Below are 23,032 nucleotides of genomic sequence, written 5' to 3'. Positions count from 1 at the left end.
CCAGCCCCCCTCTGTGCAGAACACTTTCCCTGGTGGCCCAGTGGACAGTAGCCCACAAGCCCTGGTGGCCTAGTGCCCCCTGTACCTTCATGAAACAGGAGGAGGAAGTAGCACTCCCTCCTCCTGTTAGCACTGCCTTCAAAATGGCTGCACCTTACCCTGCCTGGTGAATCCTGGGATGCATTGGGTGGGGCTTCAGTACCATATAAGGGAATTTCTCCCTTATATATTGAAGCCCCACCCAGCACATCCCAGGATGCACCGGGCAGGGCGTCGCCATTTTGAAGGCAACGGTCACAGACAGCAGTGCTACTGCCTCCTCCTGCTTCACAAGGTACTGGGGGGGGGCATGGGGGCCTATAAGCATGAGAACACATGCTGGGCAGGGCTTCCCATTCTTCTTCAATGCTCTGCAAACCCTAAATGCCAGCTCCGAGCTGGCAAAGGGTTTGCTGCGGGAGCAGCGTCAATATTTAGCATGCTGCCCGCTGAGCATTGAGGAGGAATACCTAATGCCCTGTTTAGCATACATTTGCATGTTATTTGTGCTGAGAGCTGGCAAGCTCGTTGTTACATGCGTTCGCCAGGTCTGACCATAGGGTGAAGGCAAACATGGGTGCTACTTTGGCGCTAATGGCCTCTAGTACCTGCGTTTGGCTTTGATCATTGGGCTATTAGTGTTTCTGCCTCTACCATCTACATTTCAGGGCTGTTCCATGCAATTATTACACTTTCTTAGAAAAATATTTTCCCCAATGGTACTTCCAAAGTTTATATCTTTTGACCATTACACCTTGTTCTAGATCTTCCTTACCACTGAAAAATATTTGCTTCTTATCATATCCCCTTTTTCCTCTCCTCTAGAATGTACATATTCAGAAACTGATGGGCCAGACTCGGCAACATTCTGAGAACCTTCTCTGGTTCCACAAAACAGCTTCTAGAATGCAACATGAAACTTTAAATGAGGCCTTCTCAGGATTTCCCCTTCAAACACAACACCACATCTTAAAAAAGGAGCCGTGTCATTTTGACGATTCATGTACTACATCTTTTGTTTCAGTTGTATAGAAAATATCAAAACTCAAAGAGTCATGTTCTCTCTAAACCTGAAGCAGCTATCAATACAAATAGAAGAGACTGTAAAAATACCAGTCTGCCTCAAATTATCACTCAGGATTTGCTTATCAGCTTGGCAGTCTGGCTTGTTTATGCTCATGGAAAGTGTCCAGTCAGCCTTGACAGTTTACGGGTAAATAAGAAATAAAGGACTGAATATCTCATTCTTGTAAAAAGACAGATTAAAAAAAAAATAACACAGGACCTCAAACATGTCTGGCAAACTACTGAAAATAGTTTCACAAATCTCACTTGTAATAATTTGTCAAACTGGTTTCAGTCTAAGATATGAAGAGACATTTTGGCCACCACAGAGTACTTGATATTTGAATACCCAGTTGAAGTTTACCATGCATAAATGTGTTCTTTATGATCATCATTTCTGTGTAAGACCCTACTGCAAATCTGAAGACAGACAACATGCTCTGGATAATTTGAGTCCCTGTCTGGACAGTCTCAAAAATAGCAGTTTTAAAACAGCTTTTTAAAAGAAATTTCAAATACTGTTCATTAGTGAATTTTACTGAAAATTTCCATATTCCTGGTTTTATAAAAAAAAAACCTGTGCCATCTAAAACACTTCTCAACTTACGTATTTTTCATTAAGCATTAAGATCTGACAAAAACAAGACCAGGAAAATATTAAAACTTTTCACCAACTATTTTTGTATTTTTCGGATGATTAGATTTCCTCCATGAGTCCAACATAATGAATTTCCAGAACAAAAACAATTTTTTTCCCATTTTTTAAGATGTAATAAATTGCCCAATTTAGTCATTCCATAATTTTTCTCCTAAAATGCAATAAATCATTACCACGCAGAGATTTTACAATAAAATACAGGAAGGATTAAAAAACAGCCCAAAAACTTTCATCACGGCTCCCAATAATCGAGCAATATTAATCTAAGAGTTACAATATAGTAAATATTAAACCACGAACTTGCTTAAGACCATATAATCAAGTCCAAAAGTGAAATTTGTTTTTCAAAATGTCTCATGGTTTAGATTTTCTTCTCAATCCTCATGATTCAATCGTCTTTAGGTTCAAAGAACACTTAGCTGCTATAACCACTTGCCATGTATATAGGTCAAAAATGGAATGTTTTTTAATTCAGTCACATGGCCATCAACGAAGAGCTGGTCAAAATGCCCCAAAACAGCTTCATGTACTGTTTCTAGCAAACACACGATCTCCTCTAAGAGTGAGATGTTGAAGCTGATACTGCAGAACTTCTGTATCAGCTGGTTCTTTCATGTTCATTTTGTCTAAATTGAGGTAGTCCAAGGATTTAGAATGAACCCTCTTACCTTTGACAAGACAAAGAGGCAAAGGACCATGGATGGCCTTGTAGGGTTCGTATGGTACAGCCTTGGTGCACTTATCTCCTGAGCTTGGCATCCGCCTTCGCCTTCTTCCATTAACTGCTGGGATATCATATGGCTGATAATATCTACTCCTGGTTTTGTATAACCGCGAAGAACGAGAAAGTCCTGAATCCAGCTGTTTCGAACGCAAGGTGGGTAAATTTGGTAAAGCTTCTCCTGTCATTGCATCAGCTCCTGTGCGCTTCTGGGCTAATTTCAAAAGCTCCTCACCAGTTGTAAAGCCAACCAAGTAATTAGAATCCATGTGAAGAATCTGATAACCGGATACAGTCCTTCGCATTGGGGAACATGGAGTACTAGAGCAGCGAGGCTTCTCTGCCTCTGCTTTGACTGGAGAATTCCCCTCCCCTGAAGCAGGCAAAGGGAGGGAAGATATGGTAGTCCGCAAATCTCCATTCACATCCACTTCCATTCTGAATGTGGCACTTGCACCTAATAGAAAGAAGACAGATACAGATTAGATACAGGTAACATTCCAGGATGCCTCAAATTTCAACTAAGGTCTTCAAATAAGCATGTGGTAACCTAGATTACTTTTAATAATAAAATTCAAAGCATATCCTTAATTAGTGTAAGAGAAGTTTCAAATATATTACAGTCTAGTGGGGGGGGGGGGGGGGGGTCCTTGTTTAGAAAACAGTCTAGTGGGTTTTTTTTTTCTTGTTTAGAAAACAGCCTAGTCCACATCACGGAAAGAAAAACTAGGAAATACTATAAAGGAATCTAGTCAACAAAACATTCCACATGGTCATTATTTAGGCAATCATACTTATCTTCCACCTAAAGATACTGTATTCTCTCTAATAATCAACCCCGCTGCCCCACTTCAGGGTTGGAAAACCCTTTGAGTTTAACATCCAAATGTTTATTCCCCTAATAGCAGCCCATCCCCAGCCATAACCTTGACAAGAGGTAAAAAAAATGTCCAGTCATTATTGGTGGATGAAGGGTAGAGGAGAGAAATGCCTCGGTGCCCCTTCAGTCCTTTTTGTCCACGGCCGTGTCAAGTAGCTCTCCTCACAGCACCTCAGGTTTGGGTGTTTTTTTGTTTTTATTTGGCTCTACGACTGCTTCCTCTTCAGTCCCTCATTCCTCCCCTCAACCCTAAGCCCAGGAGACTGCCACTTAGCAAGCCACAATCTTTCCCTTAGGCCGGGGGGGGGGGGGGGGGGCTCTGGAATGCAAGGCCCAGAATTGAGACCATCACTCCATCCCTACCACCTCCTCTGATCTTGATCGACTTCCACACAGCACAACCAACTTTCTCCTAGCTCTTCCCTCCACCTCCCCACATCCTTCTCTTTTCACAGGTGCCAGCTCTGTGGGTGCTTGAGCACCCCAAATATTGAGCAAACTCCTTGACTGTGTACAGGAAGGGATAATTTCCACAGGGTTCAGCACGCCCAATCATTTTGAAAAGTTGGCTATGTCCTTTTCATCTCTCTCCAATCTTTCACCTTGCCTCTCCCCAGCATATACACACACACTTCCCTCTGTCCTTCCTGACATACCGTCTCGCCCTCCAACCCCTCCTAGCACATCCTCTTTCCTCTCCACTTTTCCCTCCTCCAGGCATTCCTTCCCTGTCTCTCTTCCTCCCAACACATATTTATTCTCTCCACTGCCAGACACTGTGTGAAATAACACAAAATCCTGCAAATGGACTCGCAGAAGCTTACTGTACCATAGCAGAACCAAGACCAGGAATTCAAACCGCACAAGAAGTCAGCATTACAAATATACTAGGACACAAGTATATAGTCAGTTGAGAAATGAGAACAAGATGAACTACTTAGTTTCCTTCACAGAATCTATATATGTTAACAGAATCCCTCACCTTGGTTACAACAGGAAATACAGACCGTTTCTCATTTGCAGTTTTTTTTTTTTTTCTTTTTACTAGGTGACAAACTGCAGACAAAAAAGGAAATGGAAGAACCAATAAACCAACTCAGTGAGGAATGGAACAAAGAGTAAAAAGAAAAACACATTTCCTCCTGTACTAATCAAAACACAAATAATGCACATTTTCAAGTCTCTAAAAACTAATATTTTGTACCTTCTTTTTCCTAATTGGGTTGGTCTTGCGTCTCTTTTCCCACTCCCTCCCCCCTTTTTTTTTCTTTGCTTACATTCTTTTCTATTATCTCATTTCCATTTTCTGTGTCTCCTCCCCCCTCCATTTCTGACAGCAATCCCTCTGCTTCATCTTTTTTCTCCATTTTTCTTATCTGCCTTTTCTCCAGCCATCTCCTTTCACTTCCTGCACTCACCTCTCTAGTTCTCCCATATCCAGAGTATCTCATTCCTTTTCCAATCTCTTATTCTCATCTTTCAGCCATTTTCTAGGTCCCTATTTTGACCCTCTTGTACTCATATCCTACCTAGCCTCATCTACCTTTGATTCTCATCTCCTCACCAACCTCCAGTTCCTTTCTTGATTCTTATCTACTCATTCCGTGTCAAGTGGACCAATTTTAAAGGTCGACCCCACCTCACCATCTCAGATTTTGGTGAAATTTGGTACATAGTTTCTTTATGATAAAAAACTAAGCTGTGCAAAATTTTAGTTCAAAAGACTAAAAATTGGAGGTTCTAGGGGACCTCAAGTAAAGGGTTGCAAAATGTCACCTGAGCAAAAATGACATTTGGGCCAACTTCCAGAAGCTGTAAAACTGGAAGTTTTAGTAGTACAAGGGGGATATTTGGAGAACCTGCACTACTTTTAGGGCTTAATGAACTGGCAAAACCCCATGTTCCTAGTCCTCTTACTTTTTGAATGGTTTAGGCTCAAACGTTGCCAAAAAAACGGCAAAAATCAATTTACAGCGATGTTGAGGCTGCTGTAGTTTCTAAACTAGTTGGCCTTTCAGGTTGATTTTTGGTAGATGTACTAAATGCACGGCTGTTTGCAGCACTTTCCTTCAAGTGGTTGAAAAAGTATAAGCGTTCAAAGTTGGTATAAAAAGCATTTTTGCCCATTTTGGGCTATCTTTGATGCCCTTGATCTCCAGTGGGACAGCTTCAGTATTCTTTCTTTTAGTACCATTAGAAAGAGCAGATTTCCTTCTATCAGAATATGTAGTTTTCATTTTGGAGTCTCTTCATATAAGGATTGCAAAAATGCCCTCAAATGTTTGTGGGCAGCAGCCTGTGATTTCTTCACTACACCCTTGATACAAGTGTAGTAAAAGTGATTCTTCTTTCAAAAAGCACCAATTTTTTTAAAATAAAGAACAGATTATGTTATAAAACTGTATTCAAGAAAACTAAAAAACAGGAATGTTTTTTAGGATGTGGAAGGATGAGGCCAGATTTCATAACAGGTTTAAAGAAAACTGCAGTCAGTTAGGATGACCGCCTTGGCCAATTATGATTGGTGGACCCTGTTGCAAGGCGTCTGAGTGTCTGTTGCTGGTGTTTCTTCACCCTTGCTACAGTTTGACCTCTTAGTGAACTGTAGGCATCAAAGTAAGCCTAGCAACAAACACTCAGGAGCCAGGAGGTACCAGAAGCATACAATTGGGCAATGAAACAAACAATTCTGCCTTGCAACAGGGTTCACCAATCATAATTGGCCAAGTCTAACTGGCTAAAGAAGTTTTCTTTAAACATTATGTTATAAAACTGTGTTCAAGTAAACTAAAAAACAGGGTGGAAACCATTGTATACATACTTCTTGTTGAAGAAACTCGCATCTGCACCGACAGGCTCATTTATATTGAATTAAATGCCACAAATGAAGATATTAATCACTTTAGACTGAAGTAAAATTTTACCCATTGAAAACCTGATTGCAAGAATAAATGCGTTTGTTGAACTGATGCTAATGGTCATCAATGGATCCAGAAAGATCAGATGAATTTCCACTTTGCTCAGTTGGCTGTTCAAGTACATCAGAGTGTCATTACTGACATACAATAAAAATAAAGGTTTGAAATTAATTGAAGAGCTTCTGCCTGATCAACAGAAGTTGTTACAAGAGCGTTCTGGTCAACTTTTCGATGCTGGATCAACTATTTGCCTTCATCATGAATCCTTACTGTTGAAAAAGTTTGAATTTTTTGCAAAGAACCTGCTGTAACCCATTTTCCAAAGGTGGTCATAATGCAAAAAGGGGCTTAAGAGTGCTGGATGACACACTAGCAGCCCAGCTAAAGGCCTTAACAAGCAAAATATTTGTGCCGGGTCAGAAACTATGTCCATCTTGTCGAAAAGACGTCAGTAACAGAGCTGCTGATTCTTTATAATCATCAACAACAGCAGATGATGAACACAGTGACATTTCTGGCAAATTGAACACAAGTCTGACATCTCTTGGTATTTCTCCATTAAAGTTCAAAAAAGTCAGCAAGCGTGATGTACGAGGCTACACCAAGCGCAAAATCAGGCGAGTGCAAAATACTTTGAGTCATCATCTTGCAGTTGCTGGTGGCTTAGACCTAAATGAGTTTGAAACTCAACCTTCTACCAGTCAGAAATGTGACAAATGTTCTGATTATGATGACCTGCTAAACAAGTTGAAAAACAAAGTCCAAGTTTCAGCAAATCATGCAGAAAAACTGCAAATACTAACTTTAGCACCAAACAGCTGGTCTATTGAAAGAACTGCCTCAGAATTCATGGTTTCAACTAGAATGGTTAAAAAAGCAAGAAATCTGAAATCAGTTTGTGGAATTCTGGCAAAACCAGACAAAAAGAAAGGTAAAGTTTTACCAGAACAGAAAAAAAAAATTCTTGGCTTTTTGAAGATGATGAATTCAGTAGACTGTGCCCAGGGAAAAAAGATTTTGTCTCTGTCAGAACTGGCACTGAAAAAATTCAAATGCAAAAGCGCTTGCTGCTTAGCAATCTAAAAGAAATGTATGTTGCATTTCGTACTCAAAATGGGCCAGAAGTGTGTTTTTCCAAATTTTGTGAGCTAAGGCCAAAATGGTGCGTCGCTGTTGGCTCATCTGGTATGCATTCAGTGTGTGTTTGTGTCATTCATCAAAATGTGAAGCTTATGCTTGCTGGAAGCCATCTGCTGAACGAAGATTACAAAGCACTGATGGCTAAAACTGTGTGCAATTTGGAATGCAAAGAATGCATGCTTCACAGGTGTGAAATATGTCCAGGTAAAGATGTGTGTGAAAATTACCTGACAGAAGTAGTGTTCAGTGATGCTGACCCAGGTGAAACAATAGAGTTTAAGCAGTGGGTTCATACAGATCACACCACACTGGAGACCAAACAGATGTATGTTGATGATTTTGTATCTGAGCTTGCATTGAAAGTTTCAAACCTGTCAATTCACCATTACATTTCCAAACATCAGACACAATACTTAAAAACTGTTAAAGAAAACCTAAATCCTTGTGCAATTGTTGTTCTCTTGGACTTTGCTGAAAACTACTCCTTTATTGTCCAAGATGCTGTTCAAGGTTTCCACTGGGAAAACAGTCAAGCTACACTGCATCCATTTGTTGTGTACTTCCGTGATGCTTCAAGTGAAATTCAGTGCATAAGTGTTTGCATAATAAGTGACAGCTTGCGGCATGATGCAGTTGCTGTACATGCATTCTTGGAAAAATTAATCGCGTTCTTGAATTGGAGAAATAAAATATGTAACATACTTTAGTGATGGCTCAGCTGCACAATACAAGAACTTCAAAAACTTTACCAACTTGTGCTATCATCAAACAGAATTTGGAATAAGTGCACAGCAGAATTTCTTTGGCACGAGCCATGGCAAGTCACCATGTGATGCCATAGGTGGTACAACAAAGTGACTAGCTGCTCAGGCTAGTTTGCAACAACCTAAAAATAGCCAAATTCTCACAGCACAAGGCTTGTTTGAATTTTGTGATCAAAAAATAAATAAAATCAAGTTCATTTTTGTTTCCAAGGATGAAATTGAATCTTCAAGATCTGCACAAGAGAAAAGATTCAGTAAAGCTTCCACAGTTGCTGGAACTCGTGAAAATCACCAGTTTATTCCTATTGACTTGAACCAAATTTCAGTCAGTAGTGTGTCAAATGATTCCTCCTCATTTGTTGTCAAACTTTGTCAGTCAGATGACCCAGAGAGTGTACTTGGCATAAATGTGTCTCAACTTCAGCCTGGGCAGTATGTTGCCTGTATTTATGACAACAAATGGTGGATTGGCAATGTCTGTTACACATCATTTGAAGAACATGATGCCTTGGTCAACTTTATGCATCCATGCGGGCCTGCATGATCATTTCATTGGCCTAGCAGAAGAGATTCTTGTTGGATTTCTGAACAGCATATTCTAGCAGTTCTTCCAGTACCAGCAACTACAGCACTTGGACGACAGTATACATTTCCAGAAACAGCAGTGAAACTTATCAGTGAAAAATTCTTGTCACTTCAGCACTGAGGTTTTACTTGGGAACCATTAAGACACCCCCATTAGGCTTGAGAAACTAGGCAAAGACAACCAAATGAGGCTTGGGAACCTCAAGTAAGATGCCCACCTTCAGGCTTGGGAACCTGTGCCAAGTGGCTGGACTTACCTGGCTATCGGGCGTGACCTCTTGGCGATGAGGTTGCCACTTCCTATTGAACTGGTAGTGGCGTAGCCACCATGGACCAACGAATGCTTAAAGCAACTGAGTGACTTATACAGCAATTAGAAACATCGATGGGCCCTATATCCGTTTCATCTATCATTCAACAATACTGGCCAAAAAACACTTTTTTTTGCAATCCTTATATGGAGAGACTCCAAATTGACAACTACATATTCTGATAGAAGGAAATTTGCTCTTTCTAATGGTGCTAAAAGAAAGAATATTGAAGCTGTCCCACTGGAGATCAAGGGCATCAAAGATAGCCTAAAATGGGCAAAAATGCTTTTTATACCAACTTTGAACGCTTATAATTTTTCAACCACTTGAAGGAAAGTGCTGCAAATTGGAATACCTCATTACAGCCGTGCATTTAGTACACCTACCAAAAATCAACCTGAAAGGCCAACTAGTTTAGATACTACAGCAGCCTCAACATCGCTGTAAATTGATTTTTGCCATTTTTTGGCAACATTTGAGCCTAAACCATTCAAAATGTAAGAAGACTAGGAACATGGGGTTTTGCCAGTTCATTAAGCCCTAAAAGTAGTGCAGGTTCTCCAAATATCCCCTTGTACTACTAAAACTTCCAGTTTTACAGCTTCTGGAAGTTGGCCCAAAATGTCATTTTTGCTCAGGCGACATTTTGCAACCCTTTACTTGAGGTCCCCTAGAACCTCCAATTTTTAGTCTTTTGAACTAAAATTTTGCATAGCTTAGTTTTTTTTTATCATAAAGAAACTATGTACCAAATTTCATCAAAATCTGAGATGGTGAGGTGGGGACCCCTGGTCCACTTGACACGGAATGACGTTCTGAGGACACTGACGTCTGTGAAGCCAAGCCCTGACTTCCTTCAAAAAGGTTCGAAGGTTCATGGTGGTGAAGCCACCAAAATCGCTCCGGGCCCCGCCCTCGAGGACGGAGCAATGGCAGAACGAAGGGGTTGGCAGGGAGGGAGGCAGGGAAATCGCTCCAAGCCCCACCCTTGCGTCAAACGTCATGATGTTGGGGGCGGAGCAATGGCAGAACAACGAAGGGGTTGGCCACGGAGGGGGGGGTGATGGCGATGAAAACCTTGCTAGCGCCCATTTCATTTGCTCTGAAACGGGCCTTTTTACTAGTCCCTTCATACAAGCTCCAATGCCCCTTTTTAGCTCTCCATTTCCTCTTCCGCTCATCTCCTTCAAAGACCTATCCATATCTTTTGTCTTTCACCCTCTTTAAAGCCCTCTCCCTCATAATCTCCTTTCGTCAACATCTATTGCCCACACCCCCTTCCCGCAGCACCTGCCTACATTCTTCTCAAATACACGTTCTCTTCCTCCTTGTGACTCTGGGCAAGTCACTTAACCCTTCATTGCCCCTGGTACAAAATAAGTACCTGATATATGTAAACTGCTTTGAATGTAGTTGCAAAAACCTCAGAAAGGCTGTATATCAAGTCCCATTTCCCTTTCCCTCCAGCATCCATCCATCCAGACCTTCATCTTCACTTTCCACAGAATATGCCCTTGAATCCTCCCCCCACATCTGTCTCTCACTTCCCCATCATCAATGCCCTTCTCACCAGCATCTGCCCCCTTCAATGCAGCATTCTCACACGTCCACTCAGCCTTCTGCCCTCTCACCCAGCCCCAGGATCAAAAGGATCAAATCTTTTCCCCAAAATTAGCCCTTTTCTCAATTCAACTCCCAAACCAAGCAACTGCCAGCATCAGCCCCCTTATCCCATCTTCAATGTCTGTCAGTCAGGCCCTGAGTCAGCCTTCAGTCCGTTTTTGTCTCAACTCCTAGCCTCGGCACTGCCAACTCGGCTCCCTTCTCCCATCCCTCTTCTCCTAACCTTACCACTGGATACTTCCTCAAAATCAGTCCCCTTTGCCCAATCCAGCACCCCAGTATCAGACCCTTTACCACCCTATGTCGGTATCATTCAATAAAAAGGCTTCTGGCCTATAAAGTTTCACAGCGCTGTCTCTGGTCAGTACCTCTCAAATGTTTTTCAGAGTGCATGAAATTCCAATGTTGCCATAAAAGAAAAAAAAAAATCATACTCTGTATCCTCAAATGCCTCTTCCTCTCTCCTCTAAGTCAAAGAAATATGCAGACAGCACAGCTACCATACACACTCAGAAATATTGGAAGAATTTCATGAGCTATGCTCCACATGCTGTCCCATTGGTTTAAGGACAAAAGGGCAAGATCTACTAAAAAGCACTACAGCATTATCATGTGTCCATACATTAAAAAATACTATTTTGCTGCAGATCCTATTTTATGCAGTGGAACCTATCCTATATAATAAAACGCACCTCCAACATTCTGAAGCTGACTGCAAGGCTGAGGCATTCCTTCTCTCTGTATTACTACTACTACTACTTAGCATCCATCTCCTGAATTGACATCACGGACTTCCGGGTTCGTCACAAGCAGAAGTGACCAACCACACGAGGTTTCTTGGCTTCAGAATGTTGGAGGTGCATTCGATTATAAATAGGATTGGTTAGTTCCTTGAAGCACAGCCAGAGCTCAGCGTCCTGCACAGTACGCTCAGACACCAGAGAGGGGGGGGGTGGCTGACACCAGAGAGGGGGGGGAAGGTATCTCTGTCACACACACTCCTCTCTCCACACACCACTCTCTCTCTCTCATAGTCAATGTCTTTGTCTTTCTCTCTCTCACTCTCACACACTGTCTCTCACACACTAGGTCTCACACTGTATCACATTCACTCACACACTCCTCTTTGGTCTCGTACACTGTCTAACAGAGTCTGTGTCTCACAACACCTCTCTCTCTCTCGCACACACTGTATGTGTGAAACACACTCCTCATCTCTCACACTGTCTCACATACGCACTTGCACACACTCATTCTCACACACACTCTCCTCTCTCTCTCTCACAGACACACTCGCACCCAGACTCACTCTCTCTCACAGACACACTCACTCGCACATTCCTCTCTCTCACACACAGTCACTCTCACATACACCTCTCTCAACATACACACTCCGAGGAAACCTTGCTAGCGCCCATTTCATTTGTGTCAGAAACGGGCCTTTTTACTAGTTTATTAATAATGCATATTAACACTAAGCACACTAATGCAGCAGCGCACTTTAGTAAATCTAGGCCAAAAGACAGGCTATATTAACATATCATGCCAATGGTGAACTAGTGCGGTTATCCAGGGCCAGATCAAAGTAAATGCAGGTGCTAGAGGCCACTAGTGCCAGACTAGCACCTGCATTTACACAGCATCCGTGATCAAAGGGCGTCCAGCGCGAGAGCCCGCTGCCAGCTCCACCGACCGGGAAGAAACATTGCTCGCCATGCTCAGGCCGGCCCTGACATCTGAAGAGCACGATTTACAGGGCCCCACTGCGGATCTGCGTTTGCCACAACATGAGTAGCGCTTAACAACCTCCGCAGCCATCGCCGAAAACAGCAGAAAATTTCAAAATGGTGGATTCGCGCCAAAAATGTCCGATCACGGGCCCTTCCTGGAAGAGCTACAAGACTCTCTTACCTCACCAGACCGAGTCCAGAGCTCCGGTCACGCTGCACAAACAAGAAGCCTCAGAATCGCAGCGCTAACAAGCGCGTCGCATTTTTTTTTAACACTGTGAGGAAAGTTAGAGGCAACAGCTACAGAGGTACCCGGAGGTACAGGAGAGTGGGAAAGAGAGGGAAAGGACAAACCAATGCACCTGAAGCCACATAGAAGAGTGTGGGAAAGGCAGGGAAAGGGCAAACCTATATGCCTGCATCCACATAGGGGCCGGGTAAGGCAGGGAAAGGGCGAACCTATGTGCCTTTAAAGTGGGCACCACCAGCCACAACACCCCTGCTACAACTGGCCAAAGCCCAGGAGCCACCCCAGGCAGATTTCTGAAGGAGCTGAATAAGATGCGTCTACCCTGCTGGGGAGATAGAGAATACTGAAAGGCAGATGGAGCTAGCTGGCCAAGAGGCACTATGGTTTTTCAGTGCTCTCTATCTCCCCCTGCTGGTAGGTGGACACAACCCATTCGTAATGGATTCATCTGCTTGATGACAAGGAATAGATTTTTTATACACAAGTCACTTGTCTGTTTCGGTTCCTGGTGGCAGTGCAACCCCTTAAAAAGCGGTAAATATATTTAGGGGTAAGTTATCAAGCTGCATTAAGGCCTTAAGTCATATTATTTGCCAGTTAACATGACTTAAAGTGCTCTAACGCTGTTAATCATGCCCTCCTGTGGTGATATTTAGGTCACCACAGATTACATAGTAATGAGATGCAAAATATGCAAATATATAAAAGCAGCTCATTACTATGGAAAAAGCAGAACACAACTTAAAATGTGCACCGGGTGCACACTACAACTCGCATTCTGGACTTAAAATAATAGTAGAATAACCCAGCCAGGAGCACTACGCTTCAAAGCCACCACCCGATGCCAGACACCCCCCCCCCCCCCAAAGAGCACCTTACATGAAAATATGACCCCTCGTGGAAATAGTGGGAGACTACCATTAGGGGTTCCATTTTGGAAACAGAGGCAGCAGAACAGAAGCTACTGGGAATTGCTCCTGTCCTAACACCACTGGACCACCAGGTATATGATATGATATAACACTTATATCCCGCTAAATCTCAAACCAAATGGTGGTTCAAAGCAGGTTAAAAAAATATTCACATATTAACCAAAAAATGTACACACAATATTTTCTGAATAGATATGTTTTCTTTGAAAACGTAAGAGGTAGCTGAGCACAAATCTTCAGGTAATAAGAGCCAAAGTTGAACTGCTTAAGAGTAGCCATAAGAACATAAGAGTAGCCATACTGGGTCAGACGTATAGCCCAGTATCCAGTTTTCCAAACAGTGGCCAAGCCAGGTCACAAGTACCTGGCATAAACCCAAATCATGGCAACATTCCATACTACAAATCCCAGGGCAAGCAGTTGTTTCCCACATCTGTCTCAATAGCAGAATATGGACTTTTCCTCCAGGAATTTGTCCAAACCTTTTTTAAACCCATACACTAACTGCTGTTACCACATCCTCCAGCAAAAAGTTCCAGAGCTTAACTATTCGTTGAGTGAAAAAATATTTCCTCCTATTTGTTTAAAATTATTTCCATGTAACTTTCTTGAGTGACCCCTAGTCTTGTGCACTTTGGAATGAGTAAAAAAAAAAAAATCGGATTTACTTCTACTCGTTCTACACCACTCAGGATTTTGCAAACCTCAATCATATCTCCCCTCATCCGTCTCTTTTCCAAGTTGAAGAGCCCTAACCTCTTTAGCTTTCCCTTATATGAAAGGAGTCCCCCCTTTATCATTTTGGTTGCTCTTCTTTGAACCTTTTCTAATTCCGCTATATCTTTTTGAGATACGGCGACCAGAACTGAACAAAATACTGAAGGTGAACTTGCACCATGGAGCAATACAGAGACATTATAGTCTTTTTGGTCTTATTCGCCATCCCTTTCCTAATAATTCCTAGCATCCTGTTTGCCTTTTTGGCCGTTGTCGCACACTGAGCAGATTTCAGACAAGTCATGTCTCTTACTGGGCCCACCCCAAAACAATGATATAACACGTTAGTGTGCATTAAACATCCCACAGGGGACAGCTCTAATTGATCATCTTCAGCGCAGTGTGTTTAAGAAAGAGTTCTGGCAACTGTCTTTCAGACACCACAAGGAGGTCTGGATTCAGGGTAGCCAAAGTCTGCAGCCAGCCTGTTTCTTGAGCCAGATGTACTTAAATATCTTTCCTGAACATTCCATAAAGTAGCATGAGAGACAGCAAGATTGCAGTCTCTAAGGACTGGAAGTAGATGTTCTCTCTGATTTGAAAATCTCAGGCCCACTAAGCAAGGATTATTTCATTGTGTTTTTAGGAAAGAGATATTGGTTGAACCTTTGTCCACCTGCACAGTATCAGTATCTTTGTTCACAAGTGCCCTTAAATTACTACTTTTTGCCAGTTTTTTTGTTTTCTGAAGATGCCCTAATCAAGTGTCTTCTGCTCTCATGTTCATGTCGTGTAAAGGAAGTTTAGGTTAGTGATTTTGTAAGCTTTTAGCCAATCAGAAATTAAATTTTAATATTTAAAGGGAAAAGTTCACTGCTTGATTCATAAAACCTGATCATAACATCACAAAGTGTAATCTAAGTTTGAGATCAACATAACTTTCTTAGACTTTTCACTTAATTATCCCCACGGCAAAAAAAAAAAAAAAAAAGTGTTGTTAGCTTTTACGAGTTAATTTTCTCACAGTTGCCTGGTTGGCTTCCTGAGGTTCGGAAATGATGGAAACCCAGCAAGATATTTATGTGGGGTCAATTGAGTCAGAACGTGGCATGAGGGAGCAGGTGCGCTTCTATGACATCAGAGGCCTGAGAGACAACTCAGATCTCCCCAAGCACTGCTTCTCGTGCACTGATGGCTATGTTTTGGTCTATAGCATTGATAGCAAGGAGTCCTTCAGGACAGTGGAACTTCTCAAGAAGAAATCGACAGGTCAAAAGGTAAGAAAGAGGTGAGTAACTGGGGCCCCAAAACAGGGCTTACAGGACACACCCTTACCTAGCATTTTAGGTTAGCTTTAAAGTTAGTGGAGGAATAGCCGAATGGTTAGAGAAGTAGGCCAAGAACCAGGGAAGCCTACTTCAATCCCACTGCTGTTCCTGTGATCTTGGGCACGTTACTTAACCCTCCATTACCTCAGGTACAAAGTCAGATTGTGAGCCCAAGAAAATATCTAGAGTGCCTGAGCATTAACTGACACAACTACTGCCAACAGAGAGACAAATTCAAATACCCCCCCCCCCCCACACAACACACATTTAGATTCAGTGATGTGAAAAGGCTGTTATAGCAACAGGCTTGATGGGCTTCAGGCTCTGACATACTATCTACAGCCATATCTTGCATGTCTGAACTCTGGGCATAGTTAGTTGGGTTCTTCAGTATCTCTGCCTATCTGTCATTGCACAGTGCTGACATTACTCAGTTTACCTTACAGCAAAAATGTAATACCAAAGTAAAGAAAGGAGGCAGGCTGTAAACCCTGTGCCCTGGTCCTTCAGATCCCAGCAGGAGCAACTTGATCTCACCAACAAAAGAAAGGGAGGGTGCTAATTATTCTGTCGGTATCTGCAATGCACCTTGGACAGAAAAAGTATGATACACTAGCCTGTGTTATCATGCCAGTGAGCTCCTGTCTCATGGCAGCACTGAAGTATGAAATGTGTCAAGAGTTATTGCAGAACCAACAAATGGAAAGCCTATTCCCAGTTAATTTATTCTGGTATTTGAGTGTGTTAACCATTAGGGATTGCCAATCATGGGGTCATGGAGACATTTATATGAATCCACATCAAAATTGCTCATGTTTGATCTATTCTTACTGTACACCACCTTGGGTGAATTCCTTCAAAAAGGCGGTAAATAAATCCTAATAAATAAATAAAATATGGGCACAGATTATTTGAGGGTGGCATCTGCTGTCTTTGTCTTCCTTGCTTGATAAGCAAAAGAATTTTCTAAGAGTTTCTTATATTTAATTCCCACAAATGATGGGTAAAGTAAGAGAAAGGCATCTCTAATCCTGAGAATCTCGTCAAAGGAAAAGCCACCAGCTTTAACAGGTATTCTGGGCTACTACCATTAGACATTTTAAATACAAGACATGCTAATTTAAAAAAGATACAAGCTTGAACAGATGGAAGGAAATCAAGGCTAAGGGTAACACTGTCATACTTTTTCAAGTGAAAAATGAGTCTAGCAGTAGTATTCTATAAACTCTGCAGTTTGGTTTGCAATTTAATAGTGATAGAAGAATACAGGTAATGAGCTTTTAGGCCAACCATAATAGTGGGCTGCCCTTGTGGAGGGGGAGGAATGGCACTGGGCCCAGGAACATCAAGCTGCAGCTCCAAGGCCATTGTAATCATTATTACTCATTTACCATAGTCAGCAACTTGCAGGATTGCCCACAGGTTGCCAACTCCCATGGTAAAATCAAGATATGGTAAAAGCTAACCTTTTACCATACCCTGTTAACATTAAGAGGGAAGGTTATCTAACACTAACTGGAAATACAGATCTAGAACCTTTACAAGAAAAGTTGAAACAAGTGGCAATTTATGGTAAAATCTGAGCACAATGACAGCTTCCATGTGTTCATTAGCACACATTTGTTTCATTTGGGTACCTTACATTTTTTTAAAGTATAAACTCAATTGTACACATATACTCCTATGAATTAATGCATACACAATTGATTCGCATGTGTTAAAGATGTGTGTGTGGGGGGGGGGGGGGGGGTTTGTATGCACTTTAAAACCTAACATGAAAAACATCTGGAAAAAAGGCTGAAATCAAACCAGAAATTTCTTGGCTGTGCAGAACCCAAACAGCTGCCAGTCACCAGAAACACCTACTTAACTCAAAATATAAGTCTACAGCTGTTAACTACAATTATAAAATTACCCTTTGAGGGAGTCTATAGGACGTTGTCTCTCCTCCTTAATAGACTCCCTCACAGTGTCATAGTAACATAGTAAATGATGGAAGATAAAGACCTGCATGGTCCATCCAGTCTGCCCAACAAGATACCTCATATGAATACCAGAGTTTGATTTGTCCTTGCCTTTCTCAGGGCACAGACCGTAGAAGTCTGCCCAGCTCCCGTTTTGTTTCCCAAATACTGGCGTCACCACCCACCACCCAATCTCCGCTAAGATTCCGAGGAACCATTCCATCTAAACAGAATTCCTTTGTGTTTATCTACACAAGTTTGAATTCCATTATCGTTTTCATCTCCACCACCTCCCGCGGGAGGGCATTCCACATATCCACCACCCTCTCCGTGAAAAAATACTTCCTGACATTAGTCCTGAGTCTGCCCCCCTTCAACCTCAATTCATGTCCTCTAGTTCTACCACCTTCCCGTCTCCAAAAAAGATTAGTTTGCGGATTAATACCTTTCAAATATTTGAACATCTGTATCATGTCATCCCTGTTTCTCCTTTCCTCCAAGGTATACATGTTCAGGTCAGCAAGTCTCACCTCGTACAGTTTGCAACGCAAATCCCATACTATTTTTGTAGCTTTTCTTTGCACCGCTTCCAGTCTTTTTACATCTTTAGCAAGGTACGGCCTCAAAAATGAACACAATACTCCAAGTGGGGCCTCACAAATGACTTGTAGAGGGGCATCAACACCTCCTTTCTTCTGCTGGTTATGCCCCTCTCTACATAGGCTAGCATCATTCTGGCCACGGCTGTCGCCTTGTTTCTTCACCTTCAGATTCTCAGACACCAACACCCCAAGGTCTCTCTCCTGGATTGAGCTTACTAATTTCTCCCCTCCTATTCAGTACCTCATTTTTGGGTTTCTGCACCCCAAGTGCATCACTCTACACTTCTTGTCATTAAGTTTTAACTGCCAGACCCTCGACCATTCTTCTAAGGTTCGGAGATCCCTTCTCATCGTTTCTACTCCCTCCAGGGTATCCACTCTATTGGCTATTTTCGTGTCATCCGCAAAAAGGCACACCTTTCCTTCCAACCCTTCAGCTATATCTCCCACAAATATATTAAACAGAATAGGCTCCAGCACCGACCCCTGAGGAACTCCACTGCTCACCTTTCTTTCCTCCGAGCGGATTCCATTTATCACCACCCTCTGCCACCTGTTGGTCAACCAGTTTCTTATCCAGTTCACCACTTTCGGTCCTAAGTTCAACCCTTTCAGCTTATTCACAAGTCTTCTGAGGGGGACCATATCAAAGGCTATGCTGAAATCCAAGTAGATTACATCTAGCGCATGTCCTTCATCCAGTTCTTTGGTCACCCAGTCAAAGAAGTCAAGATTCGTTTGGCAAGATTTTCCTTTGGTAAAGCCATGTTGCCTCGGGACCTGAAACCCGTCGGCTTCTAGAAAGCTAACTATCCTTTCTTTCAGCAGCGACACCATTATTTTTCCTACCACCGACGTGAGACTTACCAGTCTGTAGTTTCCCACTTCTTCTCTGTCTCCACTTTTGTGAAGAGGGACCACATCCGCTCATCTCCAATCCCGCAGAACCTCTCTCACGTCTGTAAAGATCTATTAAATAAATCTTTAAGAGGTCCTGCCAGGACCTCTCTGAGCTCCCTCAGTATCCTGGGAAGTATCCCATCCGGCCCCATAGGTTTTGTCCATCTTCAGATTCTCCAGCTGTTTATAAACAGTGTCCAGAGCCACCTTAAAATTTCACAGTCCTGCCCAAGGAGGAAGTGACATGGGAGAGCCAGGAGAACATCGTCCAGGATGTAAGCCGAGGCCACAGCTAAGTTAAGGGGGCCTAGAGTGAAGCAGTGACATCTAACTGCAGTTGCCACCACAGCCTACATGTGAACTCAACAGTCAGGTATTCAAGTTCAACTTGGACCCTTGCAACTTTGATTCAAGTAACTGCTTGAGACTAGAGAGTTGCACGGGGACAGAAATCCAACCCATCCTTGCCCATCCCCGTGAGGAATCTAACCCGTCCCCACCCATCCACGCCACTAGTAATCTCCTCCACCCCCGCCCCTGGTTCACCCAGCCTCTGCAGCACTTCAGTCACCTTGCTCCCCCCTCCCCCCAAGAAAGAGATTTGCATGAAATAGTTAATTTATTATTATTTTAACTTATGAAAAACATTTGTCCCTGAAATATGCTCAAAACAGAATATCCACTTGTACAAAAGAGATTAGGTCAAGTGATTCCATGTGACCCCATGAAAGAAGAGTTTAATTTTACTTCCAATCTTTATAAAACACCAGGCTTCCCAAGGCAGATTACAACCCTGATGAACCCATCAGTAAACTGGATATCCTCACTGAAATTTGGCCATGTATTACTGTATTATATGGAACAGTGTAGAAAAATGTGCCTTTATTAATTAGTGCTGTTTCTACCAGCAATAATTTCTGAACTTATTTTCAGTGATATTCAGTTTTTATTTCATGATATTATATCTACATATGGGAAGCTTTCAAATTAAAAAGCTGTCAAAAAAAAAAAAAAAAACGTTTTTTTGTCTTCCGCCTTTTAAGGCACTGCCTACCAACTGAAACAGCTTTTGACTTTTTACAGATGGACATTACATAGGCAGTCCCTTATTTCTATAAATCTTTTTGCTACCGTTTTCAATAATCATTTGCTACTGTTTAGGGTGAACAAGTGTGGCGGCAATCTCTGCCTGCTGGCTTCAACCCATTGAGCTAGTCTCTTACCATCTCCTTGCTCATTTCCCCCCCCCCCCCTTCTCCCTGCACCCATATTCTGCATCCACCTCCCTTCCAGCCCTGGGTGCCCTCCCCACACATACCTGAAGTCACCCTAGTGGTCTAGTGCTTGCTTGGGGCAGGAAAGATCCCCACTCTTTCCTGCCCGCTGAAACCAATCCATCTCGCTGCCACCGCTTGTTTAAAATGGCTGCCAAGACTACAAGTGGTGGCCTTGCAAGACTTCCACTGACGTCTCACGAGGCCACTGATTGAAATCCTTTTAAACAAGCGGCGGCGCTTGTTTAAAATGGCTGCCGAGATTACACTTCAGGCACAGGCAGCTCCTTGTGACTCTGGGCAAGTCACTTAACCCTCCATTGCCCCATGTAAGCCGCATTGAGCCTGCCATGAGTGGGAAAGCGCGGGGTACAAATGAAACACACACACAAAAAAAGTGGTGGCATCGCAAGACTTCCGCTGAAGTCTCGGCAGCTATTTTAAACAAGCGGTGGCAGCGGGCAAGAAAGAGTGGGGATCTTTCCTGCCCCAAAGCAAGCCACTAGACCACCAGGGTGACTTCAGGTATGTGCGGGAAGGGAAAGCATAGGGCGGTTCAATTGTTGGACCCCAGGTCATCCCCGCGGGATCCCCATAGACCCCAGGTCATCCCTGCTGACCTGAAGGGGATTCCCACCATCCCCACTCCCGTGCGGCTCTCTACTTGAGACTATATTGGTAGCTCTAAGGAACTAGACCACAGCAAGTAAAGTGTACTGCCATGCTGAGAAACAGTAATGTACACCGTAAGCCCTGCAGAAGCAGGCCACTGGAAAAACCTTGCTACATTTAAAAACCTTTTTTGTGTTTACTTTCGTCTCCCTACCTGTGAATAGAATAGGACCCCTATCTCATATTTATAATAACTGTATTTCCTTTCACCTGCAACCGCTGTGTGGTTCTGTCTTACCTGAGCTCCGGGCCCACCCTCGTTAATGTTACCACATACCTATTTAAAATTTCCCTGTTAAAAAAAATGCAAAATAATGAGGCACAAAACCCTATTTAGTGAACCTTCAAGCTGTAGCCCTTTAAAGCAGGGTTACCCAATAAGGATATCCACAATGAATGCGCACATGATAAATTTGCATATGGTTAGTCTCCAATATATGCACACATATCTTGTTCATCCTCATTGCAGATAAACTGACAACCCAACAGCTGTAGGACCAGTAGGATAAGCAGGCCTCTGAATGCAGATATTCAAGGCTTCATGCAGGACTTAACAGAATATCCAAGTCCTAAAAATGCTGCACTTTCTGCCCACTCATCTGGAAGGTACATTTATTTGCAACTACTAGATTATTCTGCAGAGACAGGAGCAAGCTAAGCATCAGGACAAACACACACAGGTGCCAACAACTGAGGGCGTGACATACATCTCTGCTAGCCGAAATAAGACAGCAACAATTTGAGAAACTAGCTCACAGGAAGCACAGATTTTCAAAGTGAAATGCAGTGAACATCCTCTTTTTCTGGATATGACTGATTTGGTACATTTTCAGACGCTTGAGCAATTCACCGATAAATCTATTTTCAACTAAGTCAAGGCTATCAAACCACAAGCATAATTGTACTTTTTAAAATTTTATATATTTTAGGCTTAAGAGTTTGAAAGAGTGCATTTGTCAGCAGATAAACTGGTGACCCAAGCACTGCCACACAACCCAAATGGCTTGCTCTCTATAAGTAAAAGGCTACCTTAAAAGCTTCTTGGTTATCTTGGTAAAACATTTATAAATCCAATAGGATTTATTTGTATGTCATTTACAGATTTCTATTTCACCCCTAAAGCACAAAGCTGCATGAAACTTTCTGATCAGCCAGTCCCACAGTTAGAGAAGTAAACACAAAGGGGTGCAGCAATGCTGAAGGTCAAAAACAAACCAATCCTACTTTTGTACTGTTCAAATACAGAAGTACAAATAGAAGCAGTTCCAGGGTGAATTCACGGCTTAAAAGGAGGTTTAAAAGAAGGTTTAGAGCTCTTGGAACTCCACCTCACCCCATACCTTGATATGTATCCACCACGTTTCAGCAGAGAGCGGCAGACAGTGGCAGCAATTTTCATATCACATCAGCTGCCGAGCCCAGAGCCTCCTCGCAAATTCATCCCGCCCTTGCGGAAGCAGGAAGTGACATCAATAGGGGGCGGGACGCTGCAGTGAAAATGCACAGTCTGTGTCATGGTATTGTCGAATTAAGAGTATACATCCCCTGAAGCAGCCCGGTTAGTGAAACAAGGTGCTTCTTGTTGGGATTTGGCCCTTTGTGGACTTTGAAATAACCTGCAACTGGATTTTAGACTGAGTATTTGCAGCAGGCATAGCGGTTTGTTGCAAGAGGAAAAACTGTGAATTTAATGGTAGCCTAACACTAACAAAAACTCCAGTGCGCTACTGTAGCAGATGCAAGAATCAGGACACCATTAACATTCACATTAAGGTACGGAGCAGGGAGGTGTCCGAGACAGGAGGACCGACATGCCAGAGATATGGGGCCCCTAGGAGCGCGAGGCCCTGTGCGACCTCCCCTGCCTAAGACCCAGCCCTATCCCTAGCACCTCCTAAACTCAAATAGAAAAATGCCTCTTTTACCGCCATGCTGAAATGGGCTTAGCGTGCAGGAAAA

At 42.7% G+C, this 23,032-nt stretch overlaps 1 protein-coding gene across 5 annotated transcripts in view; it reads right to left on the bottom strand.

The window, feature by feature from the left end:
- Positions 1-384: 384 nt before the first annotated feature.
- Positions 385-23,032, bottom strand: part of C2H5orf30 (chromosome 2 C5orf30 homolog) — a 40,687-nt gene continuing 18,039 nt past the window's right edge. For 4 of the 5 annotated variants that reach the window (XM_030193446.1, XM_030193443.1, XM_030193449.1 and 1 more), the window contains exon 2: positions 385-2,940. In XM_030193446.1, the coding sequence (XP_030049306.1) occupies positions 2,285-2,920 (636 nt within the window). In that variant the 5' untranslated portion in view covers positions 2,921-2,940 and the 3' untranslated portion in view covers positions 385-2,284. Of the gene's footprint in view, positions 2,941-4,345; positions 4,403-23,032 lie in introns of those variants that run through there. The other variant, XM_030193448.1, reaches the window with a different exon arrangement.

Source organism: Microcaecilia unicolor, chromosome 2 (assembly GCF_901765095.1).
Source record: "Microcaecilia unicolor chromosome 2, aMicUni1.1, whole genome shotgun sequence".
In the NCBI taxonomy this organism is placed as follows: Eukaryota; Metazoa; Chordata; class Amphibia; order Gymnophiona; family Siphonopidae; genus Microcaecilia; species Microcaecilia unicolor.
Note: the sequence above shows the minus strand (reverse complement) of the source record. Positions and strands in the feature narration are given on the sequence as shown.